Source organism: Heterodontus francisci, chromosome 40, assembly GCF_036365525.1.
Source record: "Heterodontus francisci isolate sHetFra1 chromosome 40, sHetFra1.hap1, whole genome shotgun sequence".
Lineage (NCBI taxonomy): Eukaryota > Metazoa > Chordata > Chondrichthyes > Heterodontiformes > Heterodontidae > Heterodontus > Heterodontus francisci.
In genome coordinates this window covers 14003576-14026360 of record NC_090410.1, presented here as the reverse complement: position 1 = coordinate 14026360, position 22785 = coordinate 14003576, and the positions used below count along the sequence as shown (strand labels likewise).

Below are 22785 nucleotides of genomic sequence, written 5' to 3'. Positions count from 1 at the left end.
CCAGGGCTCTGCCCCTGCTGCTGAGGATGTTGATTTCATCATCGGTATCTGAGAACCGTAATCCCATCACCAGCTGTTGCCTTACTTGTGTTCAGCTGCACTCACAATAATGTCCGCTACCCTGAAGCTCCTCTTCTTATGCCCCTGCGATGCCAGCAGGGTCACAACTTTTGCATTGCCTGAGTGCGCAGCGACCACTCTCCCGATGGCACCTGTGTGCCAATGGCTGTGTGCCCTTTTCAGCTATGCTCCCTTTTATGGGCCAACCTAGTATCATGACTGTCTCCTACCCACTGTTTTTTTTTCATGTTTGTGCTTGTGGCTGTTCAGTCTTCAGTCCATTAACACCCTATCTGTACTCATGCTTTGTCTTTCAACACACCATTAGCATATTGTTTCCCTTTGCTCCATGACCTTCTGGCCGGTTATTCTCTGTGACCTTGCCCTATCTACACCTTCTCCTTTGTTATCTCTTGCCCCACCCCCGCTTGCTTAAAACCTTTCACGTTTCTAATATGTCAGTTCTGAAGATGGGTCACTGGCCTGAAACGTTAACTCTGCTTCTCTCTCCACAGATGCTGCCAGACCTGCTGAGTATTTCCAGCATTTCTTGTTTTTATTTCAGATTTCCAGCATCCGCAGTGTTTTTGCTTTTATTATTATGACAGTCTCCTCGCTGTTTCGCCACCTCCAGGCACCTGGTCTGTCACTGATTCAGCGTGCCACCCATGTGCCTGCAGCAAACTGGCTCTCAACGAGCTGGCAGTGAACTCGGTAACATGATCAATTGGCCTCATTTCCAACTCGGGAGGGTTTCCAGGGCCCACCTTGCCCCCTCCTGAGGTAAATCACCAGTGATGTGAAACTGCTACACTCGCCAGTGGCACTAAATTTCCGTGCCTGCCCACACTTTGCCCGCCCCCATCCATCCCTAAAATTACAGCCCATGGGATTAGAATACTGCTCCTGCGGAGGATAAACACCAACATAGATATTCATAATATATTCAAGGCTGAGTTAGACAGATTTTTGATCTACAAGGCAATCAAGGGTTATGGGGGGGCCAGGCAGGAAAGTGGGGTTAAGACCACAATCAGATCAGCTATGATCTTATTGAAAGGCGGAGCAGGCTCGAGGGGCCGAATGGCCTACTCCTGCTCCTCTTTCTATGTAACACTGACTGGATGGGCTAAACGTTCTTACCCCTGTGTTTTTCTGATTTCTATGTAACTAAATCTTTGATCTTTGCACGCAGGGACGATTTTGACTTTTGTGAGGTCACAGCCCGCACAACACGCCAGTCAATCACCCGCACCGAACAATCGGGGAGACTCAGATAGTGGGGAGTCTCAAAATTCTGTGGGGGGAGGGGCGGTTCTGAGCTATCAAGGTTGGGGGGGGGGTGGTGTCTGAAATTGGAGGGGGCTCGAGAGTGGGGGCGAGAGAAATAGAGACCGTGGGTGAAATCTTACTGGTCCTCCTGAGGCGACTTTGAACGCGGAACCGGGAGGAAAGTAGGATGTGAAGGGGTCGGGTCAGCAGGCCGAGGTATTCCAGCTCCGGCTGATCTCCAGGTGGCATGAGGCGGGCACCAACTTCCAGCCTGGCGGGAGCGGGTAGCCAATCTAAAGATTTAAGGGCCCACTTAGGGGCAGACTGGGAACGCCACCGGGAGGGATGGTCCCCCCACACTGCACCCCCCCCTCCCCTACTCCCACCCCGAGTCCGAAGCAGCTTCCTGCAGGTGGCTTGCTGGTGGCAGGTCACGGGGGGCAGCGAGGCCTCTTTAAGATCTGCCCCCACATCCCCCATCCCACTGGAGCAGGATGGATCAGTGGGCCACAGCTGCGGCCGCAGGCCTTCCTGGGGAGGAGTCTCCCCTCCACAGGGATGGCCTGGCAGCTGGGGCCAGAGTATATTTTGAGAAGGTAGAAACCTCCTCAAGATGGCGGCCTGCAGCTGTAGGAACCTGCCCACCAACCTGAATTGGTCTGTGGCGGCAAATTAGGGACGTCGTCTCCCATAAGATCGCGCCAGCGGGGTCGGGACGCAGAAATGGTCGCTCCTGACGATTATTTTTCAAGTGGATAAGATCCCGCCTTGGAGTCGGGGAAACCGGGTTGGGCTGTGGGTGATGGGAATGTGGGACTGGAGAGAGGGACGGGAATGGAGACTGGGAAATGGGGGCTTGGGCTGAGCGAGGGAGACTGAGAAATGGAGGTCTAGGGAGAGAGGAAAACTGGGGATGGGGATTATCAGGCTCAGAGTTTGGGGGAGAGATGAGAACAGGGGGTCAGATGATTGGGGTTCAAGCAGATGGCATTGGGTGGAGATGGGTAGGGGGTCCGGCATTTTCTGCAGACGGGGGAGCAGCAACTGCAACATGGTGAGCAGGAGTGGTAGTGAGGGAGGAGCAATGAGTAAAGGGGCAAGTAAAATCTGGAGATCTTACTGTGGGTAAATAGTGAAAGATTATTCCCACTGTTGGGCAAATGGGGATGAAGGGGATGGAAACCAAGGTTGCTCATTAGAAGAACCAGTGGGGAAGAGAAAAAGAACGTTCTTGAACCGAGGGCTATTAGACCATGAGATACTTCACCACATGTGGCTATTGAAGTAGAATCTAAAATATAATTTCAAAGGGAATTATATTAAACCGCGACCTAAAACACTCAACTACAGAAAACCCAACCTTTACAAGAGAAATGCGATAAATTTATCAGTCATGTGATCGAATGTCACATGACCAAAACGCCACATGTTCAGAATGTCAGGTGATCAAACCTCCAGGAATGCCTCCTATCAGTGTTGGTAACCCGATTTTACGGGTGCCCAGCGTTAGGCCGCATTCAAAATGGCGTCAGGGTTAATGGTAAGGATACTGACCCCATTTTGAGGGCAACACTGACCCTTTAACCCCAGGCCCAACAAGTTAAAAATCACCTCCTCAGAGTGCTGCCGGTGAAATTTGCCTCCTCCATGTTTTCAATGGGCTGCTCCACTGCACAGTGTCACTGAGATTCAGGTTACAATATTATCAGTGACGGGGGGGGCGTGGATATAGAACGTACATTTTGCAGTAAAACTGATGGTGCAGAGCAAGAATTGGAAACTGTCGAGTGTTCTCCTTTCAAGGGTGGGGAGGGGGGGACATTAGCCCATTAGCAAACAGTTTTGACAGGAGCCCTGGCAAGAGGTTTATACAGAGAAGACAGTCAGAGAGTGAACAAACGATGGGTTAAAATGGCTTGTGTCTGGCTACTGATTTCACTCAGTACCTGCACTGCAAGAATTCCCCAGATCAAAACTACTGATGCAACGTACCGAGCTTTGCAAATTAAATTTTCTGCGAGGCATATTTTATTACATAATGGCTTTTCAAGTTAATAAAATGAGCATTAGGGCTGGAGCGTGGGTGGGTTTCAAATGTAAATACGACTTTTGCTTGTGACAGGAGGCAGTTGCTGTGAAGGCATTCCTTGTGTCTGCTGTACCTTATGCCAGCTAGTACCATCTGCTCACAGATAGAATTAGGCACTCCTGGAGGTAAATCTTATCTCCCCAGCAACCCCACAACACACTCCACTCATCCACTCCCTCTCAGTAAACAGCACCGAGTAAATGAGGCAGGACTTCAGAGGATAATCACTTCATCGAAGAACAGGACTCTAAATCGTCCGCTCTCTCAGCCAAACTATAGTGAGGGATGGGAAGCAGTGGTGGGGAGGGGGGAGGAATTGGGAGGGGGGGGGGGGGGGGTGCGGGGAAGAGCAGTCATGAGAAGCGATGGTAAGAGAACTGCTGAGTAACACACACGCGGGACATCCTTAATACACTTCCTGGCAGCTGATAGCAGAGGAACATTTGCCCAGCCTAAAGGCAATACCATTATGAATAACACAGAAAATCTAACAAGGGTGAGAAAACAGGGAGGACAATAAATCTAGACTGTGTCCACATTAGCCCCCAACATATCTCCTGTATTGAGAGACTCCCCTTGCAAGATTATTGCAGTTTCTCCATAACATCGCCCGACATTGCCCCGTCTCAACTCATCTGCTGCTGAAACCCTCATTGATGCATTAGTTACATCTAAACTTGACTACTCCAATGCTCTCCTGGCTGGGCTCCCACATTCTACTCTCCATAAACCGGAGGTCATCCAAAACTCTGCTGCCCGTGTCCTAACTCGCACCAAGTCCTGTTCCCCTATCACCCCTGCACTCGCTGACCTACATTGGCTCCTGGTCAAGCAACATCTTGATTTTAAAATTCCCATCCTTGTTTTCAAATCCCTCCAAGGCCTCACCCTCCCTATCCCGGTAATCTCCTCCATGGGATATTGACATGTTACGTGAGTGGGCAAGAAGGTGGAAGATGAAGTATTTTGTAGGGAACTATGAGGTTATTTGCTTTGGTAGCAAGAATAGAATAGCAGAATATGGTTTAAATGATGAGAAACTATTAAATGTTGGTGTTTAGGAGATTTGGTTATCTTTGTACAAGAAACACAGAAATTTAGAAAGCAGGTACATCAAGCAATTAGGAAGGTCAATGGTCTATGTTGGCCTTTATTGCAAGGAAGTTGGGGGACAAGAGTAAGGAAGTCTCGCTGCAATTGTACAGGGCATTGGTGAGACCACACCTAGAGTACTGTATGCAGTTTTGGACTCCGTACCTCAGGAAGGATATACTTGCCTTTGGCAGGGTGCAATGAAGGTTCACGAGATTGATTCCTTGGATGAAAGGGTTGTCTTATGCAGAGAGATTGAGTAAAATGGGTCTATACTCGCTGCAGTTTCGAAGAATAATAGGTGATCTTATTGAAACATGTAAGATTCTGAGAGGGCTTGAAAGGGAAGATGCTGAGAGGCTGTTTCCCCCGTGGCTGGAGAGTAAAGAGCGAGAGGTCATGGTCTCACGATAAGGAGGCAGTCATTTCAGACAGAGATAAGGAGAAATTTCTTCACTCGGAAGGCTGTGAATCTTTGCAATTCTTTACCCGCGAAGGCTGTAGATGGTCAGTCATTAGGTATATTCTGAGGTCGATAGATTTTTGAACTTTACGGACAGCAAGGAATATGGAGATCAGGCAGGAAAGTGGAGTTGAGGTCAAGGATCATCCATGATTAGAGCAGACTAGAGGAGCTATACATCCTACTCCTGCTCCTATTTCTTATGTTCTTAAGTTTGCCCTATAAAATATTCCACGTACAAAGTAACCTTCCATAATGCTAATATCCATTAACCCTGGTCCCCAACATCACTGATTTCCAAAATAATAGAACCCAATTAGTGCTGTATACGGACAGCATTCAACCCTGTTAGTACCAACCCATGTTAATATCAATTCATGTTAATACTGATCTGTGTTAATACTGACCCCCATTAATGCTGATCCCTGTTAATACATGACCCATGTTCATACTGACTGAGGTTATTATTGATCATTGTTAATACTGACCCATGTTACTATTGATCACTCTTCATACTGACCCATGCCAGAACTGATCCCTGTTAATACTGACCAATGTAAATACTGACCAATGTTTATACTGACCTGTTAATACTGACCCCTGTTAATACTGACCCATCAATACCGATCCCTGTTAATACCAATCCCTATCAATACTGATTCATATTAATACAGATCCAAGTAAATGCAGATCCCTATCACTGCTTTACACTGGCATTACAGATTACTATAAGCACTGAGCCCTGTTAATACTTTCGAAGTACTGATCCCTATTTGCACTGATCCTTGTTAATGCTGTTCCCTGGTAGTGCTGTTCACCAACAGTGCTGATCCCTGTTAATATAGATTTCTATTCATACTGATCTGCTTAATACTGATCTCTATTAATGATGACCCCTGTTAGTGCTGATCACCATTGGCACTGTTTCCAGTTACTATTACAATTGATCCTGTTAGTGTTATGCATTGAGAATACTGATGTTTGTTATTACTGATTCATGCTAATACAATACTCATCCCTAGTGTTAGCACTAGTTACTCTTAAATATTGATCCATGTAAGAACTGATCCTGTTGGTACTGTTTTTGTAAGTACTGATCACGTATAGTACTGATCCTGTTGGTACTGAACCATGTTAAGCACTGAACCCCTGTAAAGAGGCATGGGTCACCAGATCTGGGGTAGGTAGCAGACATAGCTCAGTTACAAGGGAAACGCAACCTTTTCAGGAACTGGAGAGTCGTCTACCTCAGATAAGACCACCTAGGGTGATGGGCACAAAGATGCAGTTATCTAGGGGTCTGTGCCAAATGCTTCCCACAGTGGCGCAGTGGTTAGCACTGCAGCCTCACAGCTCCAGCGACCCGGGTTCAATTCTGGGTACTGCCTGTGTGGAGTTTGCAAGTTCTCCCTGTGTCTGCGTGGGTTTCCTCTGGGCGCTCCGGTTTCCTCCCACATGCCAAAGACTTGCAGGTTGATAGGTTAATTGGCCATTATAAATTGCCCCTAGTATAGGTAGGTGGTAGGGAAATATAGGGACAGGTGGGGATGTGGTAGGAATATGGGATTAGTGTAGGATTAGTATAAATGGGTGGTTGATGGTTGGCACAGACTCGGTGGGCCGAAGGGCCTGTTTCAGTGCTGTATCTCTAAACTAAATGTGATGCACCTGTCATCCCTGTGGAGCATTTTCTATAGTGAATGCCTTGCAAGGAAGTGCAATGAAGATACCCAAGTCAATGCTGAATCTATCAGGAAGGTTGAGCTACAAACAATGGGTAAAACATGAGTACTGAGCAGTAATGTTTTAACAGTTCTCAGTAGATAGTCTTTAACAGCCTGTTAACTGCTGCCTAGCAACTAGTAGTGCCTCTTTTATGCAAGCATTGACCTTTTGAGGTGGATCACTGGAGGTCAAGGAGGAACATCCAACTTTGTACAGCACTGCCCAATTTAAATAGATTTGCATGCAGAAGCAAATCATTGAAAGAAACAGCACAGAAGGAGGCCATTCAGCCCATTGTTCCTGTGCCAGCCCTTTGAAAGAACTATCCAATTAGTCCCATCATTCCCCATAGCCCTGTAAATTTTTCGACTTCAAGTAATTATTTTGAAATTTATTATTGAGTCTGTTTCCAACACTCCTCCAGGCAGTGCGCTCCAGATCATAACAAAAAAATTCTCCTCTTCTCCCCTCTGGTTGTTTTGCCAATTACCTTAAATCTGTGCCCTCTAGTTACTGACCCTCTGTTACTAGAAACAGTTTCTCATTATTTACTCATCAAAATACTTCATGACCTCTAGCAAATCTCCCCGTAACCTCCTCAGTGCCAAGGAAAACAACTTCAGTTTCTCTAGTCTCTCCAGATGATTGAAGCCTTTCATCCCAGCTACCATTCTATTAAATCTCCTCTGCACCATCTCCGAAGCCTTGATTTCACTCTAGTCTGAAAAACAACTGTTTACCACCACTCTCCGCTTTCTTCAAATTTGCTAACAGGTCTAATATGTGACACTTTATTGAAGGCCTTTTAAAAGTCCACCTTCACATCAACCTCACTACCCTTATCAACACTCTCCGTTACTTCATCAAAGAACTCAATCAAGTTAGTCAACATGACTTGTCTTTATCAAATCCATATTGGCTTTTATTTATTAAACCACATTTTTTCAAGTGACAATTAATTTTGTTCCAGATTAATGTCTCTCAACGTTTCCCCGCCACTGGTGTCAGAGTGGCCCCCAGTCCCATAAAGGAAAAGGAAGAATTGCATTTATATAGTGACTTTCATGACCACAGGATGTCCCAAAGCGCTTTATTTTGTGTAGTTACTGTTGTAATGTAGGAAACACGGCAACAATTGTCACACAGCAAGATCCCACGAAGAGAAATGGGGTAACACGGGTGGGTTCAGGTCAGGTGAGATGTTAGGCTGCACTTTATTATTGCGATGAGAGTCCCAGCAGCGGACCAGAAGGCCAGTGGGGGAGACCCCGCCTCGGTCCTCCGTCAGACCCTGGGAGCAGTGGCGACTGCCACTACTGCAGGTGGCAGTGCAGCACCAAAGAAGAAGGAGACCCCAGGAAAGGTGAGTGGGGCTGGGGTTGCCGGGGCCATTCAGGTTGGTGAAGGTGAGGGGTTTCTTCCCCGGGGGGAAAACCAGCCAGTTAGCCTAATATCAGTATGCAAAATGCTAGAATCTATTATTAGGGATGTGGTAACAGGGCATGTCGAAAATCATAATATGAAAAGTAGAGTCAACGCGGATTTAGGAAAGGAAAATTGTGTTGGACAAATCTGTTAGAGTTTTTTGAGGATGTAATTAGTAGGATGGATAAGGGGGAACCAGTGGAAGTAGTGTATTTGGATTTTCAAAAACCATTTGATAAGGTGCCTCACAAGAGGTTATTACACAAAATGGGATTGGGAGTAACATATAAACATGGATTGAAGATTGTACGATGGGTAGAAAACAGACAGTAGGAATAAAAGGGGCATTTTCAGGTTGGCAGGCTGTAACTAGCGGGGTACCGCTAGAATCAGTACTTGGGCCTCAGCCATTTACAATTTATATTAAAGCCTTAGATGAGGGGACTGAATGCAACACATCTAAGTTTGCTGACGATACAAAGTTAGGTGGCAAAGTAAGTGGTGAGGACATAAATAGGCTGCAGAGGAATCTGGGCCAGTTTGGTGAGTGGGCAAGACATGGCAGATGGAATACAGGTGTGACGAAGTGTGAAGTTATCCACTTTGGTAGGCAAAATAAAAGAGTAGGATATTTTTTGAATGGTAAGAGTGCAAGAAATGTTTGCATTTCGAGGGACCTGGGTGTTTTGTACATGAATCACAGAAAGTTAATATGCAGGTACAGCAAGCAAGTAGGAAGGAATAAGCTATATTAGCATTGTTATAAAGGAATTAGAGTATAAGAGTAAAGAAGTCTTCCTACAATTATACAGGGCATTGGTGAGGCCACAACTGGAGTACTGTTTTGGTCTCCTTACCCTAAGGAAAGATATACTTGCCCTAGAGGGAGTGCAACAGAGGTTCACTAGACTGGTTCCTGGGATGTGCAGACTGTCCTATGAGGAGAGATAGACTAGACTAGGCTTATATTCCCTGGAGTTTAGAAGAATGAGAGGTGATCCAATTGAAACATGTAACGTTTTTAAGCAGCTTGACAGGGTAGACGCTGAAAAAATGTTTCCACTAACTGGGGAATCTAGGGCACGGGGTCACAGTCTCAGAATAAGGGGTCAGCCATTTCAGACTGAGATGAGGAAAACTCGCCACTCCTCCGCCCGAAGAAACAAAGTGGGTTAGATTAGATTAGATTAGATTAGATTAAAGATACAGCACTGAAACAGGCCCTTCAGCCCACCGAGTCTGTGCCGACCATCAACCACCCATTTATACTAATCCTACACTAATCCCATATTCCTACCAAACATCCCCACCTGTCCCTATATTTCCCTACCACCTACCTATACTAGTGACAATTTATAATGGCCAATTTACCTACCAACCTGCAAGTCTTTTGGCTTGTGGGAGGAAACCGGAGCACCCGGAGAAAACCCACGCAGACACAGGGAGAACTTGCAAACTCCACACAGGCAGTACCCAGAATCGAACCCGGGTCCCTGCAGCTGTGAGGCTGCAGTGCTAACCACTGCGCCACTGTGCCGCGAGGGCTGACGGGGCGATGTGGGAGCGAGTGGCCGAGAGGAGGGAAGCAGCGCGGCCCGCAGCCTAGAGCTGGCGTCTGGAGGGAAACGGGGAGTGAGCGGATGTAGAGCAGTGGTGGTGGTGGGGGGAACGGGGAGTGAGTGGCCGGAGAGTGGGATGGTGGGCGGGGGGGTGGGGAAGCGGGGAGTGAGTGGCTGAAGAGCGGGATGGGGGTGAGTGAGCAGCCAGAGAGCAGATGGCACTAAAACCTCACAGAATTACAGAGGGTGTGCAGCACTGTCAGAGATGCTGAACTTCTGATGAGACTTTAAACAGCGCAATGTTCTCCGAGTATCAAACATGTTCATTGTGCGTTGCCATAGTTTGAAGTTGTTTTTCAGTGATAAATTGAGCAGTGCCATATTTAATCCTGGCAGCTGCGTGAAGGTCGCAGACAGTGTCATTTCAGTGGAACAGGCTGCATTTGCGCATGTGCTAGTACAGCGCCACATAGTGGTTGCATTGTCGGCAAACGCAGCCTTTTTTCATAGCGTCAACCGCTTTGCTGTGGGTCTGGAGTCACATGTAGGCCAGACCAGGTAAGGACGGCAGATTTCCTTCCCTAAAGGACGTCAGTGAGCCAGACGATGTTTTACAACAATCGACAGTGGTTTCATGGTCACTATTAGACTAACGTTTTAATAAAATTCCATGGTGGGATTTGAACCCATGTCCCCAGAGCATTAGCCTGGGCTCTGGATTATTAGTCTAGTGACATTACCACTACGCCACCGCTTCCCAAATTGCTGTCATTGAGTATATTCAAGACCGAGGCCGACAGATTTATGGATACTCAGAAAATTGAGGGATATGGGAATATTATGGAAGGTGGAGTTGAGGTAAATGATCAGCCATGATCTTGTTGAATGGCAGAGCAGGATCAAAGGGCCTCCAGCTCCTATTTCTTATGGCCTTACAGGTGCTTTTCCAGCACCTCTTGTGGGCCAGGAGTAGCAGGAATACTTGGCCCTGGCCCACCAAGCAAACTTGTCCCCACTCCATGCAGTCAGACTCCCCCACCTGTGATTGAACCCCCTTCCTCCAACCTGATTGGAATCCGTCCCTACCCTGTAATTACTGACCACCTCCGACCACCCATCTCTTCGATCTCTCTCAAACCCCTGGCAATCGCCACCCCCCAACCCTCCAAACCATGCTGTACCCTATCTCCTGGAAATTTCTATCCCAGCAGCAGAAACCTACCTGCTCCTGGGTGACGGGCTCTTTTGTAGAATTCCCGTCTGACAGAAGGCCAAATCTGTGAATCAGGCTGGCTTCGGACAGGGAAAATGTTTAATAAAGCCCATGCACACAGTGTTCACCATAATGCCTCCCTCATCTTAGAAATCCCTCCCCAGTAAAGATCAGGGCCAATAAGTAATGTTGGTTGAGTGATAAATATTGGTCAGGACACTAGGGAGAACACTTCTTCTTCGAATCATGCCATAGGAAATTTTACATTCATCTGAAAGGGTAGGCAGGGCCTCGGTTTAACATCTCATCCAAAAGACAGCATCTCCAACAGTGCAGCACTCCCTCGGTAATGCACTGGGAGCGTCAGCCTAGATTTTGTGCTCAAGTCTCTGGGATGGGACTTGAACCTATGAACTTCCGACCCAGAGGTGAGAGTTGCTACCACCATCTGCCCTGTAGCCACCTTGAAACAATGGTAAAAGACCTCAGCCCCCAGTATTGTTTCAGGATGTTAAGTGTTAATCAGGTCCACACTGAAGAAACAGACATGCTAATTGCTCAGCATTCGATACTGACAAATAAACATTTGCCGAGAAGTCCTATGATGCAAATAATATGCATAATCCTGTAGCCCCCCTGCTAATTTAGCACTCAGGGCTTTAATAGCACTTTGCTGAATACTAAAATCCAGTTGGCTCAAGGATGTCCTCAAATGTGGTTGAGGACAATTGGTAGGAGTTCTCAATCTGTGAACAAAGTCATTTGGTACACTCAATAGTCTCCCTTGTACCAACTCTCTTCCTTATATTCCTTTCACCCTGCTGCCTAACCAGTAAACATTGCTGGTGAATGTGATGCTCTGCCCTTTGCCGGGTAATTGGGCCTGAAACTGCATTGGCAGGAGTCACCTGCAAGATATCACCCCTTCCCCTCCCCATGCCAGTTAAAGACCCAAGCTCTGACGGCAGCTCGAAACACTGGCAGCAGCCACTGGCGATCATGTTAACAATCACATTAATTGGTCATTAGAGGGGGAGCTTGGCAAAGACAGTGGCACAAGATCTCAGACAAGTCTCACCACTACATGATATGACCAATCCAGTCCGCAGCTTGTCCAATAGGAGGACCCGAGTATACACCTGGGATCAGTACACACATGTTGAGCACAAGTCTGGACTGGAAGCGAAGGCGCAGACTAAAAGATGTCGAGCAAGCAGCGGCAAGGGAGTGGGGAGCTAACTAAAGACATGGACAAAGATAGACGTGTTAAGGGGGTCTTTTGAAGAATGATAGAGAAGAGAGAAAGCATTGGGGTACAAAGATTGAAATTTTGGCAGCCAATGATGAATTAGAAGGAATGGGGAGGGGTGGGGGGGGGGGGGGGCGGTGATTTCCTGGAACAAATAAGGAAGCTGAAACCCTTGGCTCGAACTCATATGTATTTAACTAAAGAAAAGAAAATAGAAAAGCTTTCAATTCAGAAACCTTTTCTATGTTTTCCAGATTGACTGTTGCAGTGGTGTTTAGACTTGTCAGGTTAACTACTGCAAGAATGGAAAATACAGATGTGAGAATGGAAACAACAAGGCACTTAGGGGGAAAAAAATTAACCTTCCTCTTTCATTACAGTCATTTCCCTCCACTACTTTGCCACCACATTCATCTCCTGAAATATCAGCAATATAACCAGTTCTGATTCAAATGCTGAAAAACCGCAGCGTTGTCTGCATATAAACAATCGCTGCTCTTCAAATCTACCCACGCCCAGTAAATACATTGTAAAACATTTTTTTAAACTCTGTCTGGGGACTTGGAAAGTCAGCCTGCAATTTCCACAGAAATAAACCTGAGACAAGAGCTGGGATATTGTTTACAGCTCAGTGTCAGTCTGTAATGCTCAGGAAGATGGAATCAATTCAGATTATTCTCAATTCCCATTATCGATGATCCGTGGATTATTTAAACTATTATAACTGACAGTCCCACAGTGAAAATAGGGTTTAATCGGGAGACTGTTATCGCTCATCAGATGGTAATGAGGGAAGAGTAATCGAGGGAATGTTAGAACTGGGAGCCATATAATAAGTTTGGATGTAACTTAGAGAGTATTAGAACGAAAAGACATCATCAGGATGGGTGTTTCAGACAGAGTATTATAACTGAGACATCTCGTGACAGGTGTATCAGAGAGCGTCATAACTCTGAGCCTGTGATGCTTCTAAAACCTGTGGTGTAGGTTTCTTTTCATTTGTTTTTGTGGCTAGGCCAGCATTTATTGCCCATCCCTAATTGCCCTTGAACTGAGTGGCTTGCTAGGCCATTTCAGGGGGCGATTTAAGAGTTAGCCACATTGCTGTGGGTCTGGAGTCACATGTAGGCCAGACCAGGTAAGGACGGCAGATTTCCTTATCTAAAGAACATTAGTAAGTTCCAGCAGGAACAGACTTTCAAACTCTGCCGTTCCTTTCCCACGTCTCTCACTCGCTGGGAATTATCTCTCAGCCTTTTGTATTACCTCCAATCATCCTCCTGTTCTCTATATCCTGCAATATTCCTCCAGCTCCAGCTTTCCCTTCTCACCGGTGCCTTGCTCCCGCATGTCCCATTCTGGCTCTGTGCCTCGCCTCTGTGCCCTTATCCCAGTCTCTGCTTCTCTCCCCTTGTCCCTATCCCACTCTCTGCCCTTCTCCCTCTGTGTGCCTATTCCTCTCTCTACCTCTGTGACTTTATCCCACTCTCTGCCCCTCTCTCCCTCTGTGTCCCTCTCTCTACCTCTGTGTCCTTATCCCACTCTCTGCCTCTCTCTCCCTCTGTGTCCCTCTCTCTACCTCTGTGTCCTTATCCCACTCTCTGCCCCTCTCTCCCTCTGTGTCCCTCTCTCTACCTCTGTGTCCTTATCCCACTGTCTGCCTCTCTCTTCCTCTGTGTCCCTCTCTCTACCTCTGTGTCCTTATCCCACTCTCTGCCCCTCTCTCCCTCTGTGTCCCTCTCTCTACCTCTGGGTGCTTATCCCACTCTCTGCCTCTTCCTCCTTCAGTGTCCCTATCCCACTGTCTGCTTCTCTCCCCATGACCCTATCCCACTCCTCTGTGCCTCTCTCTCTCTCTCTCTCTCTCTCTCTCTCTATCCCACTCTCTACCCCCATTCCCATTCTCTGCCTCACTCACTCTCTGGCTTTCTTGCTCAGGGCCTCTATTTCTCTGCATTCCCATCCATGCCAGAAACTCTTTGCCCCCTTTCCGAGCTGACTATGTTCCTCTCTCCCCCATGACCAATCAATTACCCTGTCCCTCACTGTGGCCCCATATCCTTATCTCACACCCCAGCACACTCTGTCTCCCTGTTTCCCTATCTGTCTCTTTCTCTCCCTGTCTCCCTTTATCAGTCTCTGCCACTCCCTGTTTCTCTATCTCAGTCTCTGTACCTCTCTCCCTGTCTTTTTCTCTCAGTCTCTCTCTCTCCGTCTCCCTATCTCAGTCTCTGTCTCTCTCCCTGTGTCTCTATCTCAGTCTTTGTCTCTCTTCCTCTGTTCCTTCCTCAGTCTCTGTATCTCTCTCCCTGTCTCTTTCTCTCCGTCTCTGTCTCTCTCCCTGTGTCCCTACCTCAGTCTCTGTCTCTCTCCCTGTGTCCCTATCTCAGTGTCTCTCTCCCTGTGTCTCTATCTCAGTCTCTGTCTCTCTCCCTGTGTCCCTATCTCAGTCTCTGTCTCTCTCTCCCTGTGTTCCTTCCTCAGTCTCTGTATCCCTCTCCCTGTCTTTCTCTCAGTCTCTGTCTCTCTCCCTGTGTCCCTATCTCAGTCTCTGTCTCTCTCCCTGTGTCGCTATCTCAGTGTCTCTCTCCCTGTGTCTCTATCTCAGTCTCTGTCTCTCTTCCTGTGTTCCTTCCTCAGTCTCTGTATCTCTCTCCCTGTCTCTTTCTCTCCGTCTCTGTCTCTCTCCCTGTGTCCCTATCAGTCTCTGTCTCTCTCCCTGTGTCCCTATCTCAGTCTGTCTCTCTCTCCCTGTGTTCCTTCCTCAGTCTCTGTATCTCTCTCCCTGTCTTTCTCTCAGTCTCTGTCTCTCTCTCTGTGTCCCTATCTCAGTCTCTATCACTCTCTCTCTGTGTCCCTACCTCAGTCTCTGTCTCTTTCCCTGTCTTTTTCTCTCAGTCTCTGTCTCTCTCTCCCTGTCTCCCGATCTCAGTCTCTATCTCTCTCCCTGTCTCCTTCTACATAAGAACTAGGAGCAGGAGTAGGCAATTCAGTCCCTCGAGCCTGCTCCGCCATTCAATTCGATCATGGCTGATCTCATCTCGGCCTCAACTCCACTTTCCTACTCGTTTTCCATAACCCTTCAGCCCATTACTAATTAAAAATCTGTCTATCTCCTCCTTAAATTTACTCAATGCCCCGGCATTCACCACACTCTGGGGTAATGAATTCCACAGACTCATGTCCCTTTAAGAGAAGTAATTTCTCCTCATCTCTGTTTTAAATCTGCTACCCTTTATCCTAAAACTATGACCTCTCATTCTAGATTGCCCCACCAGAGGAAACATCCTCTCTACGTCTAATTTGTAATCCCCTTAATCATCTTATATACCTCAATTAGATCTCCTCTCATTCTTCTAAACTCTAGAGTAAAAGCCTAAACTGCTCAATCTCTCTTCATAAGACAAACCCCTCATCTCTGGAATCAATCGAGTGAACCTCCTCTGAACTGCCTCCAATGTAACTACATCCCTCCTCAAGTCAGGGGACCAAAACTGGACGCAATACTCCAGGTGCGGTCTTACTAATGCCTTGTACAGTTGCAGCAACATTTCCCTACTTTTTCCTCTATTCCTTTAGCAATAAATGCCAAAATTCCATTTGCCTTCCTTATTACCTGCTGTACCTGCATACTAGTTTTCTACGATTCGTGCACGAGGACACTCAGATCCCTCTGCACCGTAGCACTCTGAAGTTTCTCTCCATTTAGATAATAATTTGCCTTTCTATTTTTCCGACCAAAATGGATAACCTCACACTTATCCACGTTAAAACTCCATCTGCCAAATTTTGGCCCATTCACCTAACCTAGCGATATCCATTTGTAAATTTCTTATTTCTTTATTGCAACTTACTATCCCACCTATTTTAGTGTCATCTGCAAATTTGGCTACAGTATCTTCTAATCCTGCATTCAAGTCATTAATATATATTGTAAATAGTTGGGGCCCAAGGACCGAACCCTGTGGCACCCCACTAGTTACATCTTGCCAACCAGAAAAAGACCCATTTATCCTGACTTTCTGTTTTCTGTTGGTTAGCCAATCCTCTATCCAAGTTAATAAATTGCCCCTAACCCCATGTGATCTTACCTTGTGTATTAACCTTTTGTGCGGCACCTTATCAAATGCCTTCTGGAAGTCCAGATATACTACATCTACAAGATCCCCTTTACCCACCTTGCTTGTCACAGCTTCAAAGGACTCTAGCAAATAGTCAAACACGATTTACCCTTCATAAAACCATGCTGACTCTGATGGATTGCGTTTTAACTTTCTAAATGTCCTGTTATTACTTCCTTAATAATGATTCTCTCAGTCTCTGTCTCTGTCCCTGTGTCCCTATCTCAGTCTCTGTCACTCTCTCCCTGTGTCCCTATCTCAGCCTCTGTCACTCTCTCTCTATCACAGTCTCTGTCACTCTCTCTCTATCACAGTCTCTCTCTCTCCCAGTCTCCCTATCATTTGTTTCTGTCTCTCTCACTGACTCCCTATATCAATCTCTGTCTCTCTCTCTCTATCCCCCTCTCTCAGTCTCTGTCTTTCTCTCTCTGTCATCCTCTCGCAGTCTCTGTCTCTCTCTCGGTCTCTGTATCTCAGTCTCTGGCTTTCTCTCTCTCCTTATCTGAGTCTCTGTCACTCGCTCTCTCCCTATCTCAGCCTCTGTCTCTCTCTCCCTATCTCAGTCTCTGTCACTCTCTCTCTATCACAGTCTCTCTCTCTCCCAGTCTCCCTATCATTTGTTTCTGTCTCTCTCACTGACTCCCTATATCAATCTCTGTCTCTCTCTCTCCGTGTCCCTATCTCAGTCTCTGTCTCTCTCTCTCCCTCTCTCCCTCTCTCAGTCACTATCTCTTTCTCCCTCTCTCCGCATCTCAGTCTCTATCTCTCTCTGTCTCCCTATATCAGTCTCTGTCTCTCTCTCTCTGTCTCCCTATATCAGTCTCTGTCTCTCTCTCTCTGTCTCCCTATCTCAGTCTCTGTCTCTCTCTCCCTCTCTGTCTCTCTCTCCCTCGCTATCCATCTCAGTCTCTCTGTCTCTCTCTCCTCTCTCCCTATCTCAGTCTCTATCTCTCTCTGTCTCCCTATCTCAGTTTCTGTCTCTCTCTCCCTCTCTCCCTCTCTGTCTCTCTCTCCCTCTCTGTCCATGTCAGTCTCTGTCTCTCTCACTCTCTCTCCGTCTCACTATCTCAGTCTCTCTCTCTCCATCTCTCTGTCTCTATCTCTCTCTGGCTGTGTCTCTCTCTTCATCTCTACCTATCTCAGTCTCTGTCACTCTCTCTCTCGCTATCTCAGTCTCTGTCTCTCTCTCTCCCTATCTCAGTCCCTGTCTCTCTCTCTCTCTCTCTCTCCGTCTCCCTATCTCGGTCTCTGTCACTCTCTCTCTCCCTATTTCAGTCTCTGTCTCTCTCTCACCCCCCTATCTCAGTCTTTCTCTCTCTCTCTCTCTCTCTCCCTACCTCAGTCTCTGTCTCTGTCGCTCTCCCTCCCTCCCGATCTCAGTCTCTGTCTCGCTCTGTGTTCCTATCTCCGTCTGTCTCTCTCCCTCTCTCCCCATCTCAGTCTCTGTCTCTCTCTCTCCATCTCAGTCTCTATCTCTCTCTCTCACTCACTCCGTCTCTGTCTCTCTCTCTCCCTCTCTCCCTCTCCCTGTCACCCTATCTCAGTCTCTGTCTCTCTCCCTCCCTGTCTCCCTATCACACTCTCTCTCTCTCTCTCTGTCTCCCTATCTCAGTGTCTGTCTGTCTCTCTCTCTCTCTCTCTCCCGATCTCAGTCTCTGTCTCCCTCTCCCTCTCTCCCTATCTCAGTCTCTGTCTCCCTCTCCCTGTCTCCCTACCTCAGTCTCCCTCTCTCTCCCTCTCCCCTATCTCAGTCTCAGTCTCTCTCCCTATATTAGACTCAGTCTCTCTCCCTGTGTCCCTATCTCAGTCTCGATCTCTCTCTGTCTCCCTATCTCACTCTCTGGCTCCCTCTCCCTGTCTCCCTACCTCAGTCTCTGTCTCTCACTCTCTCTCTCCCTGTCTCTCTATCTCAGTCTCTCTCTCTCTGTCTCCCCATCTCAGTCTCTGTCTCTCTCTCTCGCCCTCTATCCCTATCTCAGTCTCTATCTCTCTCTCCCTCCCTCCGTCTCTGTCTCTCTCTCTCCCCGTCTCCCTATCTCAGTCTCTGTCACTCTCCCGGCGTCCCTATCTCAGTCTCTCTCTCTCTCTCTCTCCCTCCCTATCTCAGTCTCTCTTTCTCTCTCGCCCTTTCTCCTTATCAGTCTCTCTCCCTCTCTCCCTGTCTCAGTCTCTGTCTTTCTCTCCCTCTCTCTGTCTCTGTTGCAATCCGTGTTCCTATCTCCATCTCTTTCCCTCTCTCCCTATCTCAGTCTCTGTCTCTCTCCCTGTCTCCCTATCTCAATCTCTCTCTCTCCCTGTCTCCCTATCTCAGTCTCTGTCTCTCTCCCTGTCTTCCTATCTCAGTCTCTCTCTCTCCCTATCTCAGTCTCTCTCTCTCCCTGTCTCCCGATCTCAGTCTCTCTCTCTCCCTGTCTCCCTACCTCAGTCTCTCCCTCTCCCTGTCTCCCTATCTCAGTCTCTGTCTCTCTCCCTGTCTTCCTATCTCAATCTCTCTCTCTCCCTGTCTCCCGATCTCAGTCTCTGTCTCTCTCCCTGTCTTCCTATCTCAGTCTCTCTCTCTCCCTATCTCAGTCTCTCTCTCTCCCTGTCTCCCGATCTCAGTCTCTCTCTCTCCCTGTCTCCCATTCTCAGTCTCTCTCTCTCCCTATCTCAGTCTCTGTCTCTCTCTCTCCCCGTCTCAGTCTCTGTCTCTCTCTCTCTCTATCTTAGTCTCTGTCTCTCTCTCTCCCTCTCCCCCATCTCAGTTTTTGTCGCTCTCCCTCCCTGTCTCCCTATCGCACTCTCTCTCTCTCACTGTCTCCCTATCTCAGTCTCGGTCTCTCTTGCTCCCTGTCTCCTTTGCTCAGTCTCTCTTTCTCTCTCCCTGTCTCCCTATCTCAGTCTCTCTCTCTCTCTCTCTCCCTATCTCAGTCTCTCTTTCTCTCTCCCTGTCTCCCTATCTCAGTCTCTCTCTCTCTCTCTCTCTCCCTATCTCAGTCTCTGTCTCTCTCTCTCCCTCTCCCCCATCTCAGTTTTTGTAGCTCTCCCTCCCTGTCTCCCTATCTCAGTCTCTCTCTCTCTCCCTATCTCAGTCCCTCTCTTTCTCTCCCTATCTCAGTCTCTGTTGCAATCTGTGTTCTTCTCTCTGTCTCTCTCCGTCTCCCTATCTCAGTCTCCGTCTCTCTCCCTGTCTCCCTATCTCAGTCTCTCTCTCTCCCTATCTCAGTCTCTGTCTCTCTCTCTCCCTGTCTCCCTATCTCAGCCTCTCTCTCTCTCCCTGTCTCCCTATCTCAGTCTCTCTCTCACCCTATCTCAGTCTCTTTCTCTCTCTCTCCCTCTCTCCCTATCTCAGTCTCTGTCTCTCTCCCTGTCTCCCTATCTCTGTCTCTCTCTCTCCCTCTTCCTCCTATCTCAGTCTCTGTCTCTCTCTCCCTCCCTCCCTATTTCAGTCTCTGTCTCTCTCTCTCCCTCTTCCTCCTATCTCAGTCTCTGTCTCTCTCTCCCTCCCTCCCTATTTCAGTCTCTGTCTCTCTCTCTCCCTCTTCCTCCTATCTCAGTCTCTGTCTCTCTCTCTCCCTCTTCCTCCTATCTCAGTCTCTGTCTCTCTCTCCCTCCCTCCCTATCTCAGTCTCTGTCTCTCTCCCTGTCTCCCTATCTCTCTCTCTCTCTCCCTCTTCCTCCTATCTCAGTCTCTGTCTCTCTCTCCCTGTCTCCCGATCTCAGTCTCTCTCTCTCCCTGTCTCCCATTCTCAGTCTCTCTCTCTCCCTATCTCAGTCTCTGTCTCTCTCTCTCCCCGTCTCAGTCTCTGTCTCTCTCTCTCTCTATCTTAGTCTCTGTCTCTCTCTCTCCCTCTCCCCCATCTCAGTTTTTGTCGCTCTCCCTCCCTGTCTCCCTATCGCACTCTCTCTCTCTCACTGTCTCCCTATCTCAGTCTCGGTCTCTCTTGCTCCCTGTCTCCTTTGCTCAGTCTCTCTTTCTCTCTCCCTGTCTCCCTATCTCAGTCTCTCTCTCTCTCTCCCTATCTCAGTCTCTCTTTCTCTCTCCCTGTCTCCCTATCTCAGTCTCTCTCTCTCTCTCTCTCCCTATCTCAGTCTCTGTCTCTCTCTCTCCCTCTCCCCCATCTCAGTTTTTGTAGCTCTCCCTCCCTGTCTCCCTATCTCAGTCTCTCTCTCTCTCCCTATCTCAGTCCCTCTCTTTCTCTCCCTATCTCAGTCTCTGTTGCAATCCGTGTTCTTCTCTCTGTCTCTCTCCGTCTCCCTATCTCAGTCTCCGTCTCTCTCCCTGTCTCCCTATCTCAGTCTCTCTCTCTCCCTATCTCAGTCTCTGTCTCTCTCTCTCCCTGTCTCCCTATCTCAGCCTCTCTCTCTCCCTGTCTCCCTATCTCAGTCTCTCTCTCACCCTATCTCAGTCTCTTTCTCTCTCTCTCCCTCTCTCCCTATCTCAGTCTCTGTCTCTCTCCCTGTCTCCCTATCTCTGTCTCTCTCTCTCCCTCTTCCTCCTATCTCAGTCTCTGTCTCTCTCTCCCTCCCTCCCTATTTCAGTCTCTGTCTCTCTCTCTCCCTCTTCCTCCTATCTCAGTCTCTGTCTCTCTCTCCCTCCCTCCCTATTTCAGTCTCTGTCTCTCTCCCTGTCTCCCTATCTCTCTCTCTCTCTCCCTCTTCCTCCTATCTCAGTCTCTGTCTCTCTCTCCCTCCCTCCCTATCTCAGTCTCTGTCTCTCTCTCTCCCTCTTCCTCCTATCTCAGTCTCTGTCTCTCTCTCCCCCTCTCTCCCTACCTCAGTCTCTCTCTCTCCCTTTCTCCCTATCTCAGTCGCTGTCTCTCTCTCGCTCTCCCTCTCTCCTTACCTCAGTCTCTCTCTCTCTCTACCTATCTCAGTCTCTGTCTGTCTCTCTCTCCCTATATCAGTCAGCCTCTCTCCCTGTCTCCCTATCTCAGTCTCTGTCTCTCTCTCGCTGACTCCCTATCTCAGTCTCTGTCTCTCTCTCTCCCTATCTCAGTCTCTGTTTCTCTCTCTCCCTGACTCCCTATCTCAGTCTCTGTCTCTCTCTCTCCCTGTCTCACTGTCTCAGTCTGTCTCTCTCCGTCTCCCTAACTCAGTCTCTGTCCCTCTCTCTCTCTCTCTCTCCTATCACAGTCTCTGTCTCTCTCTCTCTCTCTCTCTTTCTCTCCTTATCTCAGTCTCTCTCCCTCTCTCCCTATCTCAGCCTCTGTCTCTCTCTCACTCTCTCCGTCTCTGTAACTCTCTCCATCTCTACCTATCAGTCTCTGTCATTCTCTCTCTCCCTATCTCAGTCTCTGTCTCTCTCTCTCTCTCCCAATCTCAGTCTCTGTCTCTGTCGTTCTCCCTCCGTCCCGATCTCAGTCTCGGTCTCGCTCCGTGTTCCTATCTCCATCTCTGTCTCTATCCCTATCTCAGTCCCTGTCTCTCGCTCTCTATCTTAGTCTCCATCTTTCTCTCTCCCTCACCCTGTCTCTGTCTCTCTCTCTCCCTCTCTCCCTATCTCAGTCTCTGTCTCCCTCTCCCTACCTGTCGCCCTATCTCACTCTCTCTCTCTCCCTGTCTCCCTATTTCCCTCTCTCTCTGTCTCCCTGTCTCCCTATCTCATTCTCTCTCTCTCCCTGTCTCCCTATCTCACTCTCTATCTCTCTCCCTGTCGCCCTATCTCACTCTCTCTCTCTCTCCCTGTCTCCCTATCTCACTCTCTCTCTCTCCCTGTCTCCCTATCTCACTCTCTCTCTCTCTCCCTGTCTCCCTATCTCACTCTCTCTCTTGCTCCCTGTCTCCTTATCTCACTCTGTCTCTCTCTCTCCCTATCTCAGTCTCTCTCTCTCTCTCCCACTCTCAGTCTCTGTCTCCCTCTCCCTGTCTCCCTATCTCAGTCTCTGTCTCTCTCGCTCACTGTCTCCTTTCCTCAGTCTCTCTCTCTCTCTCCCCGTCTCCCTATCTCAGTCTCTCTCTCTCTCTCTCCCCATCTCAGTCTCTGTCTCTCTCTCTTGCTCTCTATCTTAGTCTCTATCTCTCTCTCTCCCTCACTCCGTCTCTGTCTCTCTCTCTCCCTCTCCCCCATCTTAGTTTTTGTCCCTCTCCCTCCCTGTCTCCCTATCGCACTCTCTCTCTCTCACTGTCTCCCTATCTCAAACTCGGTCTCTCTTGCTCCCTGTCTCCTTTGCTCAGTCTCTCGCTCTCTCCCTATCCCAGTCTCTGTCTCTCTCCCTCTTCCTCCTATCTCAGTCTCTGTCTCTCTCTCCCTCTCTCAATCCCTGTCTTTCTCTCCCTATCTCAGTCTCTGTTGCAATCCGTGTTCTTCTCTCTGTCTCTCTCTCTCTCCCTATCTCAGTCTCTGTCTCTCTCTCTCCCTGTCTCTTCATCTCAGTCTCTCTCTCCGTCTCTGTCTCTCCCGCCCTCTCTCCCTATTTCATTCTCTGTCTCTCTCTCTCTCTCTCTCTTCCTCCTCTCAGTCTCTCTCTCTCCCTCCCGATCTCAGTCACTGTGTCAATCCGTGTTCCTATCTCCGTCTCTGTCTCTCCCTTTCTCC

At 48.2% G+C, this 22785-nt stretch overlaps 1 protein-coding gene across 4 annotated transcripts in view; it reads right to left on the bottom strand.

Moving 5' to 3' along the window:
- Window positions 1-22785, bottom strand: part of LOC137353112 (sodium/calcium exchanger 3-like) — a 373612-nt gene that overhangs the window by 182115 nt on the left and 168712 nt on the right. The window contains exon 1 of one of the 4 annotated variants that reach the window (XM_068019111.1): window positions 2944-2993. The exons of the other annotated variants lie outside the window; for them this stretch is intronic. Within the exon in view, the coding sequence (XP_067875212.1) occupies window positions 2944-2981 (38 nt within the window). The 5' untranslated portion in view covers window positions 2982-2993. Of the gene's footprint in view, window positions 1-2943; window positions 2994-22785 lie in introns of those variants that run through there. 4 annotated transcript variants of the gene reach the window in all.